At 45.7% G+C, this 16,026-nt stretch overlaps 1 protein-coding gene and 1 long non-coding RNA gene across 2 annotated transcripts; one reads left to right on the top strand and one right to left on the bottom strand.

The window, feature by feature from the left end:
• Positions 1 to 405: 405 nt before the first annotated feature.
• On the top strand, positions 406 to 3,529 carry LOC141164219 (uncharacterized). The gene is made up of 3 exons (XR_012250885.1): positions 406 to 641; positions 2,493 to 2,540; positions 3,487 to 3,529. It is a non-coding gene; the product is annotated as an uncharacterized lncRNA (long non-coding RNA).
• A 4,172-nt stretch (positions 3,530 to 7,701) lies between these two features.
• On the bottom strand, positions 7,702 to 15,771 carry LOC141164075 (uncharacterized). The gene is made up of 4 exons (XM_073649232.1): positions 15,073 to 15,771; positions 14,590 to 14,940; positions 11,503 to 11,668; positions 7,702 to 11,038 (listed from the first exon to the last, which is right to left on the bottom strand). The coding sequence occupies exons 1-4, from the start codon at positions 15,733 to 15,735 to the stop codon at positions 9,615 to 9,617; spliced, it is 2,604 nt and encodes an 867-aa protein (XP_073505333.1). The 5' UTR covers positions 15,736 to 15,771; the 3' UTR covers positions 7,702 to 9,614.
• Between the last annotated feature and the right edge of the window lie 255 nt (positions 15,772 to 16,026).

Genomic DNA, 16,026 nt, shown 5'->3' with positions numbered 1-16,026 from the left:
GAGGGGTGAGGGGCCACAGGAAACCGCACTGTATAGAGGAGTGAGGGGCCCCAGGAGACCGCCCTGTGGAGAGGGGTGAGGGGCCACAGGAGACCACCCTGTGCAGCACTGAGCCTGAGACTCTTGCTGCCATAAGTGCAGGTGACTGTTAACCCCTCAGCTGCTGCCATTATTATTGATTCGGCATCTAAGAGGTTTTACAGAATAAAGGATAAAAAAACACAAAATATTTTATATTAATTTATAGAAAAATAACAGAAAGTTACAGCGAACACGAAAAACAAAAAAGCTTTAAGTGCCAAACTAGGCGGTGACCCTAAAGGGTTAACCCGGGCGGTGGGGGAGGGGGAGTCTTTCTGATGACTTGTTGCTGTTCTTATCTTAACCTCCTGTATTTGTGTCAGGGGGGAGACATCAGATCTGCAGGATGACCTTGGGGTCAGGGTCCTGATTTGGGGTCTGCCTGTGGGGGAGAAGAAGGAGGAGGAGAAGGAGGAGGAGGAGGAGAAGAAGGAGGAGGAGATTTGGCCAAATCTCAAGTCTCTTGATGAACAGAAAGTAGCAAAACACAAGAAGAGGAGAGAAGGAGGCCAGCAGAAGTAAGAAGAGAGGGGCCCCAGGAGACCGCACTGTATAGAGGGGTGAGGGGCCACAGGAGACCTCACTGTGCAGAGGTGTGAGGGGCCACAAGAGACCGCACTGTGCAGAGGGGTGAGGGGCCCCAGGAGACCGCACTGTATAGAGGGGTGAGGGGCCACAGGAGACCGCACTGTGCAGAGGTGTGAGGGGCCACAAGAGACCGCACTGTATAGAGGGGTGAGGGGCCACAAGAGACCGCACTGTATAGAGGAGTGAGGGGCCTCAGAAGACCGCACTGTATAGAGGGGTGAGGGGCCTCAGGAGACCTCACTGTATAGAGGAGTGAGGGGCCTCAGGAGACCGCACTGTATAGAGGGGTGAGGGGCCTCAGGAGACCTCACTGTATAGAGGGGTGAGGGGCCTCAGGAGACCTCACTGTATAGAGGGGTGAGGGGCCTCAGGAGACTGCACTGTATAGAGGGGTGAGGGGCCTCAGGAGACCGCACTGTATAGAGGGGTGAGGGGCCTCAGGAGACCGCACTGTATAGAGGAGTGAGGGGCCTCAGGAGACCGCACTGTATAGAGGGGTGAGGGGCCTCAGGAGACCTCACTGTATAGAGGGGTGAGGGGCCTCAGGAGACCTCACTGTATAGAGGGGTGAGGGGCCTCAGGAGACCTCACTGTATAGAGGGGTGAGGGGCCTCAGGAGACCTCACTGTATAGAGGGGTGAGGGGCCTCAGGAGACCTCACTGTATAGAGGGGTGAGGGGCCTCAGGAGACCTCACTGTATAGAGGGGTGAGGGGCCTCAGGAGACCTCACTGTATAGAGGGGTGAGGGGCCTCAGGAGACCGCACTGTATAGAGGGGTGAGGGGCCTCAGGAGACCTCACTGTATAGAGGGGTGAGGGGCCCCAGGAGACCGCACTGTATAGAGGGGTGAGGGGCCACAGGGGACCTTACTGTATAGAGGGGTGAGGGGCCACAGGAGACCGCACTGTATAGAGGGGTGAGGGGCCACAGGGGACCGCACTGTATAGAGGGGTGAGGGGCCACAGGGGACCGCACTGTATAGAGGGGTGAGGGGCCACAGGAGACCACACTGTATAGAGGGGTGAGGGGCCACAGGAGACCTCACTGTGTAGAGGGGTGAAGGGCCACAGGAGACCGCACTGTGTAGAGGGGTGAGGGGCCACAGGAGACCGCACTGTATAGAGGGGTGAGGGGCCACAGGAGACCGCACTGTGTAGAGGGGTGAGGGGCCACAGGAGACCTCACTGTGTAGAGGGGTGAGGGGCCACAGGAGACCGCACTGTGTAGAGGGGTGAGGGGCTTCAGGAGACCGCACTGTGTAGAGGGGTGAGGGGCCACAGGAGACCGCACTGTGTAGAGGGGTGAGGGGCCACAGGAGACCTCACTGTATAGAGGGGTGAGGGGCCACAGGAGACCGCACTGTGTAGAGGGGTGAGGGGCTTCAGGAGACCGCACTGTGTAGAGGGGTGAGGGGCCACAGGAGACCTCACTGTGTAGAGGGGTGAGGGGCCCCAGGAGACCTCACTGTATAGAGGGGTGAGGGGCCCCAGGAGACCGCACTGTGTAGAGGGGTGAGGGGCCCCAGGAGACCTCACTGTATAGAGGGGTGAGGGGCCACAGGAGACCTCACTGTATAGAGGGGTGAGGGGCCACAGAGGACCTCACTGTAAAGAGGGGTGAGGGGCCACAGGAGACCTCACTGTTTAGAGGGGTGAGGGGCCACAGGAGACCTCACTGTTTAGAGGGGTGAGGGGCCACAGGAGACCACCCTGCAGTGTGCACAGTCTCCAGTAGATCCTGTGATTCTTCTGGGGGGCTAGTTGCTTTTTTTGCATCCTGTCCAGTGATTAATCAGTTAACGTTAACTCTTTCTTCCCCGCAGGTCACTTCTTTGACATAGAAGAGGTGTTGTGTCGCTGAGCTGGTACAGGTAGGCAGTCCTGTGCAAATCACATGTAATGACATATAACGCCCATGTAAGTCGCTGCAGACTTTGGGTTTCAGTTTCTCGGAAGCCGAGTCACAACAATCTCCAAAACCTTCCCCGAAACCGAAAGGACGAGCGAGGGCAGCGCTGCTTCTGTCTCCTGGCACAGCTACTGCTGAAATCACAATGTATCCCTATAGTTTTACATAGGACTGCAGATATAGTAACCGGTTATCTCAGGGTAAAATGAATTTGTGTGTAAAGACTTCATCAGTACATCATGTACCCCAGAGCTGCATTCACAATTCTGCAGATTTCTCCTCTTTCGCTCAGGTTGTGTGTTCTCTGCTGACCTCTGGTGGTTACTATGCTGTGGTGCATTTTTGCGGATAGGATTGTGTCTGTGTTGTACCTTGAAAATAAATTACTTATGGCCAAATTTTTACTGTCTGTTTGGTCACATATTTACTATATAGGGACATTTTATATATTTCTGTCCTCTAGGTGGCGCTGTGTAGTTTCAATGTATCATCAGAACATGACATTGTGTAATGAGGTCTTCTAACCCTAACTAATGATGACCTCTCCCCAGGATATGACATTTATGTATGGTAGTTGTGGGTTCCACTTCTTCTATAGAGAGAAAAGGGGTCCGTGACTTAAATAGGGTCAGCAGCATCTTCTCCTTAGCGGGCGAAGAATTGATTGATAGGTGACAGATGCAACTTCCCGGTCTCCTTGGGAGGGATTGTCCTCCATCTATGAAAACTCTACTCATTCCCTACAGATGCTTTTCCACCCATTGACTCCTATCTGGTCACCACCATGGTGGTTGGACAAGGATTTGCGGAGGTTGTGCCCATCTCCCTTAGATACCTACAGAACATTGACTTTGTATAGGACCCTTTGACCCCAAAAATTTATATAAGGTTTTCTGTTTCCTTCACAGGGTTTGGACCTTCTTTAGAAGTTGTAGGACAAGATGCTCGAGAAGCAGAAGACGACGAGTCCAAGCCTTCAATATTTGGTATACACAATCGTGGTGGTGGAGACTGTGATCTGCGTTCTCCTCTCCTACTCCTTATTCATCGGAGCTGGGGACTTCCTTATCGATGGCTGCAAAAAAATTGGCTTTTACAACTTCTGCTTACACAACGCCAATAACGATGGTGGCTGCCGCTGCATCACCCAGTTGGAGGAGCTGCACTCAAAAATCTTCCCCTACGGAGCCACCTTGTCCCTCATCTTAACGTACTCTTCGCTGGTCATCGTTCTCATGAGCCTCCTAACCATGGTCATAGCTCAGGGCCTCAATGATGATGTCTTGTGGAGCTTTGAACTGGGCCTAAACGTCTTAAGCCTGGTAGGGCTTTTCGTGGGGACAACCATCCACCTTTTTCTTAACTGGGACCAGTATGACCTTTTCCAAATGACTCCTGGTTTCTGGGCGTTGCTGTTGGCCATTGGTGGGTCAGTTCTCCAGACTTGTATCTTAAGTCGTTACGTAAGACTCAACCACGTGTTGTCAAAGTGTAAAACTGAGGACAACGCGGATAAGGACCTCAACGTCTTGGTGGCCTAGTGGGGAACTGGTGCCATCCATGATAATTTCTCCTCTTGCGGACTGTTGTTTTGGGATGACCACTTTCTCTATTGGAATGGTCACCGGACACTTTGAGCTGCACTAGTGACTACGTCTTCATGCTACACAGATGAGGGGGAATGAGGAGGAACATGGATGATGGAGAGTTGCATAATGTCAGGGTCTACCTCCCTCTACAGTATTTTACTATAACATTGTATTGCACTTTATATCAAAATGTCTCTTGAATTGCGGAATATTTGCAATCCTCGTCCCACCTGGAATCCCCTCATATGACACACTATGTAGTGCCCAATTACTACTCTATAAATGGGGGTCCATTCACTGTTATGGGAGTTAACTGACCATCAGTAAGTCCTAAAAGAAGAGTCTGGAGTGGTGGCCGAGCGTCTTGACTACCACTTCATTCTTAGGAATGGAGGGGGTCCTAGAGATGATGTGTATTTAGTGGGTCCTCCCCCATAAGCACACCATGCAGTGGCCCAATAATAGCTCCAGATATGGCCATATGGTTGCACCACTTCCCAACTGATTTCAAAGGAGGCCAGGCTTATGCGAATGTGTCCAAAAATTATCCATTGGGGCGTTTCTAGATGGGAAGGGGCGGGGCTTGAAATATCCCATAAATGGGCTTGAAATGATGGGAGGTATCATATGACCACTATAGCCGTACTGCGAAGCGTCATGCCTCATCCAGACTCTGGACAACCCCTTTAAGTGTTTGCAAATTTTGCAATTTTTTATTTTTTTGTGTGTTTTTTTACAATGATTTTCTAATTTTTTGTGTGTGTGAACTTGTAGTTACTGGAGGAGGTTGTGTTTTACATACTATATAAGTTAGAAAGTATTATGTGAAAACAAATTTGCACTCAAATTTTGAATTTGCCGATAATAATCGACATGTAAATCTGTGTTACCCGGTATTATGTTTACAATAAATGATTTTTTGGTTGGAGGTTGGTTGACTCTTTGACCTGTAGACTTGAGTATGCATGTTTATTGCTTGTGCTAGACTATGTGCGCACATAGTTTTTTCAAAGAGTTTTTGGTGCAGAAACTGAAAATCCTCCTAATAAAAATTGCAAAATTGTTTTAAAAAATTGGAAATTCTGATCAGTTTCCTCTAAAAAAAAATCTGCAAAAAGGCTCTGTGTTCACAAAGCCACTAAGAACCTGTAACTTGGAGTGTTTCCGCTCATATTCTACTCCAAAAACTGTGCACATAGCCTTACAGTTTTTTGCTGTTTTCAGAACAGAAACTCCAAAAATCACAAGGAGTTGAAAACCCACCAGTTTTGATTAGAGGTTCTGTTCCCGAAAACTCTGCAAAAAAAAAAAAACTCCATGTGAAACAAATTCTAAAGGTTCGTTCAGACTGATTTATCTCATGAGAAAAATGGTCAGCGTTTCATCAGTGTTTTTGATCGGAGCTTGGTCAGAGTTTCCTTAGTTTTTGAAACTTTTAATCCTACTATAGGGTCAGTATCTTGCCTGTCCAAGGAAAAAAGTCTCCGTGAACTACCCCATAGGCTATCATATGCTTAAGTGTTATCCGTGAAAAACTCAGATTGCACTAGTACGTGAAAAATTTAAGTCTGAACGAGCTCTTAGGTTGATTATTTTTTTGCTGAGTTTTCAGAGGAGAAACTCTGATTCAAAACTGGTCGCTTTTTTAATTTTTTGAGATTTTTGGAGAGGTTCTCCTCCAAAAACGCAGCAAAAAATAAATAAGGCTGCACCCAGCGTCTTTTTCAAGGGGATTACGCCTGAAAAAGCCTTCGCAAATCTTGACACAAAAAAAAATGAACATAAGAATATGTTCAGTCTTTTCTTCTTGGAAAAGGTGACGCTTTTAATATATTTAGTTATGGAAAAAAAGATGCTGGCAGGAGATGCTCCTGCAAAAACCATGGCAAAGCCTTGAGGGTATCGCCAGCATCTTACAGATGCTGTGTGCATATACACATCTTATGGGATGTTCACATTGCTCCAAAAACTGAGAGAAAACTCTCCAAAATCCTCCTCAAAAAAACTTACACGACTCCTCAAAAACCTGAAGTTATTGCTCAGTTTCCACTCAAAAAACTCAGCCAAAATACTCATTCCCTATTATAGGTATTCGTGCTATCCGTGAAAACCATGGATAGCACAAAGAAGGGGCATCAGAATGAACCCTTAGGGGGATGAACATCATCGGCATGCCGCTTATTTACTGTGGGAACAAAAGATTGAACACAAAAATCAAGCTCCGTTTTTCAAGCAGAAACCGTGTCTGAAAACGCTCCTTTTTGCGCAGTTTCTGTAGGATTTTTTTATCCTGATGAGGGTTTTTTTTTAGCTTATTCTATCAGGATCTGCTTCCTTCTTCGGAAGAGAAAACCATTAAAAAGCCTCCTAGTTTGAACAACGGAGCAGATTTTCCATCGAGAAGAATAGGAAGAGTTTTCCAAACTTTTTTATGGAGGATTTTGGCGCAGATCTGCTCTAAAAAAAATTAACATGATTACATTATTCTCAAAATGGAGCCACATGTTTCTACAGACGTTCACTTCTTATATCAACTGTTTAAGTGGCCCATTTTCTGGCAGAAAGCAGCCATATTTTTCTAATCCTGGTGAACCCCCTTTAATTCCAACACAACCAATCCTTGTTTTTCCCAGGAGCAGATATTGGGGGCTATAATTAAAGGGGTTGTCCAGGCTTATGACCCATTCTTTGGATAGTTCAGATCAATGGTGGTCCAGCACCCCCATTCATAAGCAGTTTTCAGCGCCAGATGTCAAAATAGTGAACGGAGCCGAAAAAGCGTTAAAATTCACTAGTACGGACGTATGACATTCATCCTGAAAATGGCGAGGAATTAAAAAAAAAAATTCTATTAGTGATTTATAGAAATTTTTATTATAGACAGATTATGGTTCTTTTAAGCAGATCAATATAACCACTACAACATATTTTAAGATTAATTCTAGAAATATTAACCTGGTGCTAAATATTGTAAAATATTCTAAATGTAAATGAGGTATAGAATATTATCGATAGTGTTAATGAACAGTATAGAGAGCAGGCCTGTGTCAGGCTTCACCCCTTCAAGCCTTGTACTAGGCCCGTTTCCCATAGCAACCAATCACAGTCCTGCTTTCATTGCTCCAGGACAGTGTGAGGAATGAAAGCTGCGCTCTGATTGGTTGCTATGGAACAAGGACAGTTTTGATAAATGAGGTCTAGTGTAGGGCTTTTAGCCAACGTATTACCTTATGTATAGTTAAAGGGGTATTCCCATCTCCAAGATCCTATCCCATTATGTAGTAGGTGTAATAATAATAATATTAGCAAATACCTCAAATTAGAAATGTAGTATAGTTCTCCTGATTCGCTATGTCGCTTACCCCACCAGGGCATTGCAGTAGCTTAGGTATCCATGATTACAACCACTAGCATCTAGCTAATTAACTAACTCACTATATGAGTCGTCGTACCCATGGATGCCTAAGCTACTGCAATGCCCTGCACATGGGATAAGCGACACAGTGAATCAGGAGAACTATACTATATTTCTAATTAGAGGTATTTGCTAATATAATTATTATTACAGCTACTACATATTGGGATTGGACCATGGAGATGAAAATAACCCCTTAATTAAACTTCAGGAAGCCATGGTGCGGCCCTGTACAGCAGGTCACAGTGTTTGCTTTTTGGGCTGAACATATAGCTCCCTCCTTCATAACATAATTTCCAGAAGAAATGTAATATTTACATATAAACCCTAATTTATATAGATTACAACCCCAAATTAAGGCACTGGAATACGAAGTAGCGCACACCTCAAAATGAATGTAGGTCAGCAGATCAGCCCCTTAAACACACATACATCCCTACACGGATACAGAACCTAGACAAAAAAGGAACCCAGAATCCCTAAATATATATAGACCCAGACAAGACTTCCTAACAGGTGTAGTGGCTAGAGATGGTGTGAATAGATACGCGGGACCTCGTCCAGCAGCCACATCATTTTTCTGCAGACATCGGACAGGAACCCTGAGAACTGCTTCCTATCTGCCAGCATCCGCAGCTCTTCTTTTCATAAGTCAGCCTAGTGTGATGTCACATGTATTGCAATGATGTCATCATGCCAGGTCAGCTATTCGTAAGAGGAGCAGGGGATGGCATCACGTCAGGGGCGGTTCAGAAGGTTCTGGTCTGACATAGCTGCTGGACTATGCTCTACCGCCTACCCCATCTCATCACAGCTGAGTCCGCCTGCAGTGTCCCTTGCTACAGGTACTCTCAGAGGGGGCAGGAGTAATCGGTGGGCTGGGCCTGCTAAAAAGCTTGTTATGAGGCCCTGATCGAGTTACACCCCTGGTCCCTAAATCAAAGCCGATCACAGATGGACCCTGAACTAATACAGACCTCTGATGGCCCTCTAGATCCCAAAATAAAATCATATTTGCCAACAACCCAAATTTAACTGGGACAGTCCCATGAACCAAAGTGCAAAACTCTGCCCAAAAGTGGATATTCTTGGGCATTTGGGGGGCAGGCTTGGAGGTTTAGGAGGGCTTTAATGTCCTGGCTTTAACTATTTAAACCTTGGTATTCTTGGGCATTTGGGGGTCAGGCTTGGAGGTTTAGGAGGGCTTTAATGTCCTCGTTTTAACTATTTAAACCTTGGTAAGTATTCTAAATACACACTAGATCCTCCTAAACATCTTCAGACATCTAAATACAAACCCCAGACAGGCCCACCTAAACTAATATAGACCCCAGACCATCCCCCTTAAATACACCTAAACAATTTCAGACCCAGATCCACTGAAAATTTACAGATCCCCTAAAAACAATAACAGACAAGTCCCCCTCATTGACTGCAGAGCCAAGACCAGACTCTACCGATACTTTCCTCATCTCGCTTCTGCAGCTTGCAGTGGTGAACCCTTGGTGGTCCTATAAGGCCAGAAGGTGGAGAGAACTTCAGGAACAAGGTGAGGGGAGTATGTAGAATATGGCTCCTGGATCATAACAAATCCTATGGGAATCTAGGCGGCCTCCCCGATTACTCAGACTCTCTAAATACAAACCCCAGATAGACCAAACTAAAGTAATACAGACCCCAGACCACCCCCCTTTAATACACCTAAACAAATTCAGACCCAAATCCACTGAATATTTACAGATACCCTAAAAACAACCACAGACAAGGCCCCCTCATTGACTACAGAGCCAAGACCAAACTCTACCGATACTTTCCTCATCTCGCTTCTGCAGCTTGCAGTGGTGAACCCTTGGTGGTCCTACAAGGCCTGAGGGTGGAGAGAACTTCAGGAGAGGGGAGTATGTAGAATATGGCTCCTGACTCATAACAAATCCTACGGGAATCTAGGCGGTCTCATTGATTACGAGGAGAGTTGCCAAGTATGCTTTACATAAAACTCTAGTCAACTTGTCTTCGTGTTCATCTGCTCACGTTACTTTTTCAGCCAATTCTCCCAAGTTGGCAGCGTAACGTCTGGGATATTGCTGAATAAACCTTTGTTTTCTGACCTGGAGGAAGCAGAGGGGCTTTCAATTACCATAAATTGCTCCCGAGCTACAGACGATGCAGGGACCGAAGGTGGTGTCTGTTGATCTCTCGACGGGAACAAGCTCCACCTGTCTCTGTCTCCATGAAATATCCGATTTATCGGCAAAAAACTAAAGAATGAGGTATTATCTCGTTGCTCAGGTGCCATCTTGGTCGGATCTGTTAAATCATCAGATTTTTTTTCCACGCAAAATATTTTCTTCACTCCAGATACGATATCATCTAAATCTTTGTGCAAAGTGTCCGAGATCAGACGATCATCCAGATCAGATACAATATGAGCCGTCACATCACCTTCTGACTTATCTTCCCATAGTTTCCAGCTGACCGATTCTCTTAAGAAATCCAAAGAGTCTTGTATGTTACATGTCATCTCCAAGTGGCGGATCTTCTCTGTCAACTCCTCTGTCTTTGTCTCCAGGTTCTTGATCACATCCGAGACTGACAGTGACACCTGCTCTTCCTGCCTGGAGATCTCACTCAGGACCTTCTTCTCCAAGTTATCCAGTTGAGTCCTCATGTCTGTGAACAGGGTGGTAACTGTCTCTGTTAGACAACTTGCTTTACCCTGCGCCTCTCTTCTGTGATCCTGTAGACACTGGACCCTTTTGTCAGTCTCCTTCCTTTTTATGGTCAGTTCCTGCAGAACATTCCTCAGGAGATCTTTCTCCTTCTTAGAGGCCTCATCCAGCATCTCCACCTGGTGCTTTCTGTGTCCACCAAAGAGGTAGCAACTGGAACAGATTGGTGTAGCATCTTCAAAGCAGTAATATTCCAAGAACTCCTTATGGATGGAGCATTTTCTGTTCTGCAGAGAAGTGCTGGGTTCAGACAACACATGTTCTGCTGCTTTGCTGTGAACTCTTAGATGTTTCTCACACAGAGAAGCCTCGCACAATAGACAGGATTTAACAGCAGGTACAGGAGAGTCCACGCAGTAAGTGCAGAAGATCCCGATTTCCGCCTGTTTTGGTTGAGTAAAAAGGAAATTCTCCATGATGTGACGCAGAGCAAAGTTCCTCATCAGTACCGGCCGCTCCTGAAACTCTTCTCTGCAGTCAGGACAGGAATAAACTCCAGACTCGTCCTGTGTATCCAACACACGATCAATACAGACCCGGCAGAAGTTGTGTCCACATCTCAGAGTTGCAGGGTCTCTAAAAATGTCTAAGCAGATGGAACAGTCAAGCTCGTCTCTCAGAACAGCAGACGCCATGACTGCCAATGTCAAGGAAAACACTGCACTTCTCAGGTGGCACACCCTATTCCACGCCTGGTTTCCAAAGAAACCCTGACCTTTGTTCTGCTCTCAGCTCACAATAAACCTGTTTGTCGGGCTGCAAGATTTGTCTGTGGATCTCTTGCAGAAAACCTAAATGTTTGTTTCTTCCTCATCTACTTGAGTTAGGGCTCATACAGACATCTGTGCAAATCGGTCCCATCTTGGACTGCAATGCTCGGACTGGCTGAGGGTCTCCCGACTTGAGTGTGTCTGGTATTGGCTGTGGCTCTGACGTCATATCGACAGCCAATCAGTGAGCTCAGTGGCTCTGAGCGGGGCGTTCTGTCTACACTGGCAGAGCCATTGACCTCACTGACTTAATAACAAACTGCACAGGGAACCAGTATTTTCTGAAAGGGTACAACCCCTTTAATGTGCTTGGTCTCCTACTAATAGCAGAACAGTTGGGTAGTGCTCCTGATGAAGTTAGTTGTTTTCTAGCCTGGGTGGAGGGTGATCCCTATAAGTTGGACAGCTGTATAAATCGGACCTAGATTGAAACGCAATGCTCGGACTGGCTGATGGGTCTCCCGACTCGAGCGCGACAGCTGCATAGAAATATATGAAACTATCACGCTCGAGTAGGGAGACCCGCCGGCCAGTCCGAGCATTGCATTCTGAACTCGGTCCGATTTATACGGCTGTCCGACTGTGCCCTAACAGTGTAAAGGCCTCCAAAATGATCCCAAACATTAGCTGCAGAGTTTCTGTTAGGTCTGTACGGAGCCACAACACAACATGTGGGTGTTTTGCAAAGATGACCTCAAAGTCTAGACACCTGATGAAGAAACCAGTACAGAAAATATCACTGATGACTCCAATGTGAAGCCCATCGTTGAGGAGCCAACAGTAGAGACCTTGAGGAAAGTTTGAGCAGGTCTACTAGTTATCTGCTTTTTCCCATCCTGTACATCCCTTCTCCTGGATCTGCTGATCTGAGATATTTGAGGACCTCAACATCCACGATTTAAAGGGATTGTCCCAGAATCTGGTATTTTTTTCTCTGTAGCCTAGAACCGCTCTAAAGTGAACCAACCAATCCTTCAGATATTTTCTGGACAATTTATTTTCTGACTCCAGCTCCTCCATAATTGTGTCTCAGTGTGAGGTGGTCCGACGGTCCTTCAGTGCTTCCCATGTGACCACTGAGAACTACATTTCCCACAACCACCTGCTTCTTCTCCAGGGTTCCTAGACAAACATCATTAGCTGCTCCTTTGACTGCTCTGTGATATACTAGCGCTGACGGGAGGAGACGTGGTGCTGTGTGTAGTTTCTAATATTATATTAATAAATGTCTGTCCCCCACCGCCCTGTGTATACAGTAGGTTCCTAATCCTCCATTTCCTCCCGTCGCTTAAAAACTTGCCTTTGTTGCCCATAGCAACCAATCACAGCGCAGCTTTCATTTTACCAGAGCTGTTTAAAAAATGAAAGCTGATTTCTGATTGGTTGCTATGGGAAACAAAGACAAGTTTCTGTATTAGACTGTATGGATTGAGGCCTAGTTGTATTTACATTGTATTTATAGGTCGGTGTCGGCCATTATAACACATACGGACTCTTTTAATGAGAAAAACCACCCTGGCTGAGTGTCCGGTACTTCTGCGTGGGGACGGACCTCCATATTGAATGAACTCGTTAATATTGTCTCACTCAATTAGTCTGCTGGGATTCGACTGCTCGGCCATGGATTTCACTTTCCTTGACTTAGATTTGGCCCAGAGCTAAATATTATCCGTGGTTCATGACTTGCCATAGACATGATGAGAACGGCCTCAGCACGTGTGGTAGCCCGAAAGCCCATTATTTGGCAATTATGAGCAAAGACAAAATGGTGGCAAAGAAAAAGCAAGGTCCATGTATCCTGAGGGAAGCAAGATGGTGGTCACATAGGGGCAACCCTGGGAGAGGCAGAGAGCATGGAAATAAGTCATGGATTGCTTTTACAGATATGGCTTCATTTCTAACCAATTTCTAGAAAATCTTGAGATAACAAAACCCCTCTAAGAAAAAAATCACTCAGTCAGACGGCCGTATAAAACGTGGACGACGATCATTTCGCAATGCTCGGAATGGCCGGTGGTCTCCTGACCCGAGCGTGACAGCTGCATAGTAATACATGCTGTCACGATTAGGTCAGGATAGCCGACGGCCAGTCCAAGCATTGCGATGCAATCGTCGTCCGTGTTGTACGGTCGTCTGACTGCACCCAAAGGGTAGGTATACACCGCCATTTTTCTCAGATGGAGAGAAAGCAGTGGTGCGCACCTACCCTACGGGGGCAGTCAGACGACCGTGTAACACGGAGGACGATCGCATCACAATACTTGGACTGGCCGGCGGCTCTCCTGATCAGAGTTTGATCAGATTTTCTCAAAGGTGGAGAGAAGAAAAAAACAAAAATGTTTCTCCACCGTCTCCATTTTGTCAGTCCGTAAAAATCGGACCTCACTTGGATGTCATCTAAGTGCGGTCCAATATTTTGCACGGAGCCACAGACTTACATTGCCGATTTTTGATCCGACACTTGGATCAAAATAGGACATGTCACTGATCCGAGGAAAAAATTGGACAGCCCCATAGAATAACATGGGTACAAGTGAGTATGACGGATAGGACTGATGGCGTGCATTAGTCCATATGGTGATTTTTCTTTGTCAGTTGCCAATCTCACCTGCTTAAAAAAATATGAAAAATGAGCAATTAGCTCACCTGTCCAGGTGCACGACAAAATACTAAAGTAATAACAACAGTCCAAACAATAGCTGGCACTCACATCTTCTTATGACAATTTCTTAATTGATCTAGTGGTATAAAAGGTACAAAAAATTGTTGAACGCAACGGCACAAAAATTAAAAAAGCAGAGAAGAAATGTCCACTGCGCTCGCAGGCAACATGTTTCAGACCTGCACACAACAGCATAAATTGGCTCAACAAAGCACCATGTAGGTCTGAAACATGTTGCCTGTGAGCGCAGTGGATATTTCTTCTCTGCTTTTTTAATTTTTGTGCCGTTGCATTCAACTATTTTTCGTGCCTTTTATACCACTAGATTAAAAAGAAATTCTTTTTAGAAGATGTGAGTGTTGGCTATCATTTGGACTGTTGCTTAAAAAAGTTTATAGCAAGTTTACTTCAAAATTGAGGAAATTAGGAAAAAAAATATACAACAAATCACTTAACTTTTATTTATGATGGAATATAAAACATCAGACATTGCGTGCAATAGTGAATATTACTGGCACGGCCCGTTACAGACTATTCAGGCAATGAAGCACTACAGCTAGTGTGAACATCTACGTATGATTTATAGTCGGCCCTGGCATCAGGAGAGGTGAGGACCTGCACCCCTGCTCTGTATGAGGGGCCTGGTGTCTATATTAATTTAGGGATATATTATTTATTTAAATTTAGCAAATTAGGCAAATGGCCTATAGAAATGGGCAGTATGGCAAAGGAAATATACATTTTTTATGGCAATTTAAAAAAATGATAATCTAGATCAGCTTTTAAAGTATAGTTCATAGGATTAGGCGGTTTACATGATACTAGTGGTTTTTGCACAATAGTAACCTTTGCCGGTTTGGCTTCATTCTTCTTATTTTCGACAGGGGAAACCAAAGATAATTTGTCTAATCTTATACTAAGATCCAAACTTCCCTTCACATAAAATTTAGACATTGATTCGGTCAAAATACTAAGTAATCCCAAGTGTAATTTATTAGACATCACAGCCACATCCAGGTCATCTCCATCATGGGGCTGTTTATCATGTCCCCCTGTGTCCTCATCACCTCCCTCCTCCTCAGGATCACACAAGTCACCGGTGTATGGTTCCTGTAAGACAGTCAGTGGATCCGTCATGTTACACAGCTCCTCAATGTGTCTCATCTTCCTGGACAGCTCGTCCTTCTTTATCTCCAACTGATGGATCCGAGCAGACAGTGACAGTGACTCTTCCTTTTCCTGCCTGGAGATCTCACTCAGGACCTTCTTCTCCAGGTCGTCCACCCGTCTCCTGATGTCTGTACACAGGGCAGTGACTCTCTCGGCTTATCCAGATGCTTGTTCTTGAGCTTTTTTCCTGCGTTCCTCCAGACTCCGGACTCTTTCCTCAGTCTTCTCTCTCTTTATGGTCAATCTCTGGAAAACATTTCTCAGTTTCTTCTTCTTCTTCTCAGAGGCCTCATCCAGCATCTCCACCTGATGTTCCCGATGTTTTCCAGCCAAACTGCAGGACACACAGATACAAGCAGCGTCCTCAGTGCAGTAATATTCCAGGATCTTCTTATGGACAGAACATTTCCTTTTCTCCAGAGAAGTGCTGGGATCAGATAAGACGTGTTCTGGTGATTTGCTGTGAGACCTCAGGTGTTTATCACACAGAGAAGCCTCACAGTGTAGACAGGATCTAACAGCAGGTACCGGAGAGTCCACACAGTAAGTGCAGCAGATGTTGGTGGCCTCCTTACTTGGTTCAACATGAAGGAAATTCTTCATGATCTTACACAGAGCTAAACATCTCATCAGTGTCGGCCGCTCCGGAAACTCTTCTCTACATTCAGGACAGGAATAAACTCCAGACTCGTCCTGTGTATCCAGCACACGATCAATACAGACCCGGCAGAAGTTGTGTCCACATCTCAGCATTACAGGATCTGTATAAGTGCTCAGACAGATGGAGCAGAGCAGCTCGTCCCTCAGATCAGCAGACACCATGGTTGACAGAAAAAAAGAGAAATTAAACAGGAAGTGTCTTTTCTTTTGTGCCTCTGGGAAATGGGAGGTTGGGCGGAGAGAATGTAATGCAGGTGCCGGAATGCAACGCACAGAGACACAAGGCGAGAACAGTCGGAGATATTTGTAAAAAGTTTTATACAACAGGTATACTGAAACAAGGGATTAGCAACAAGGGTAATGAACAGTGGTTTGAAATATCAGAAAAAAATACGAAATTTCTCAAAGTAAGGCGCAGTCTCTTAAAATAAGGCGCAGTCTCTTAAAGTAAGG

Source organism: Phyllobates terribilis, unplaced genomic scaffold, assembly GCF_046119375.1.
Source record: "Phyllobates terribilis strain yellow unplaced genomic scaffold, ASM4611937v1 Scaffold_10__3_contigs__length_209671492, whole genome shotgun sequence".
Lineage (NCBI taxonomy): Eukaryota > Metazoa > Chordata > Amphibia > Anura > Dendrobatidae > Phyllobates > Phyllobates terribilis.
The sequence above is the reverse complement of the archived record's forward strand: the minus strand, read 5'-3'. Positions and strand labels throughout refer to the sequence as shown.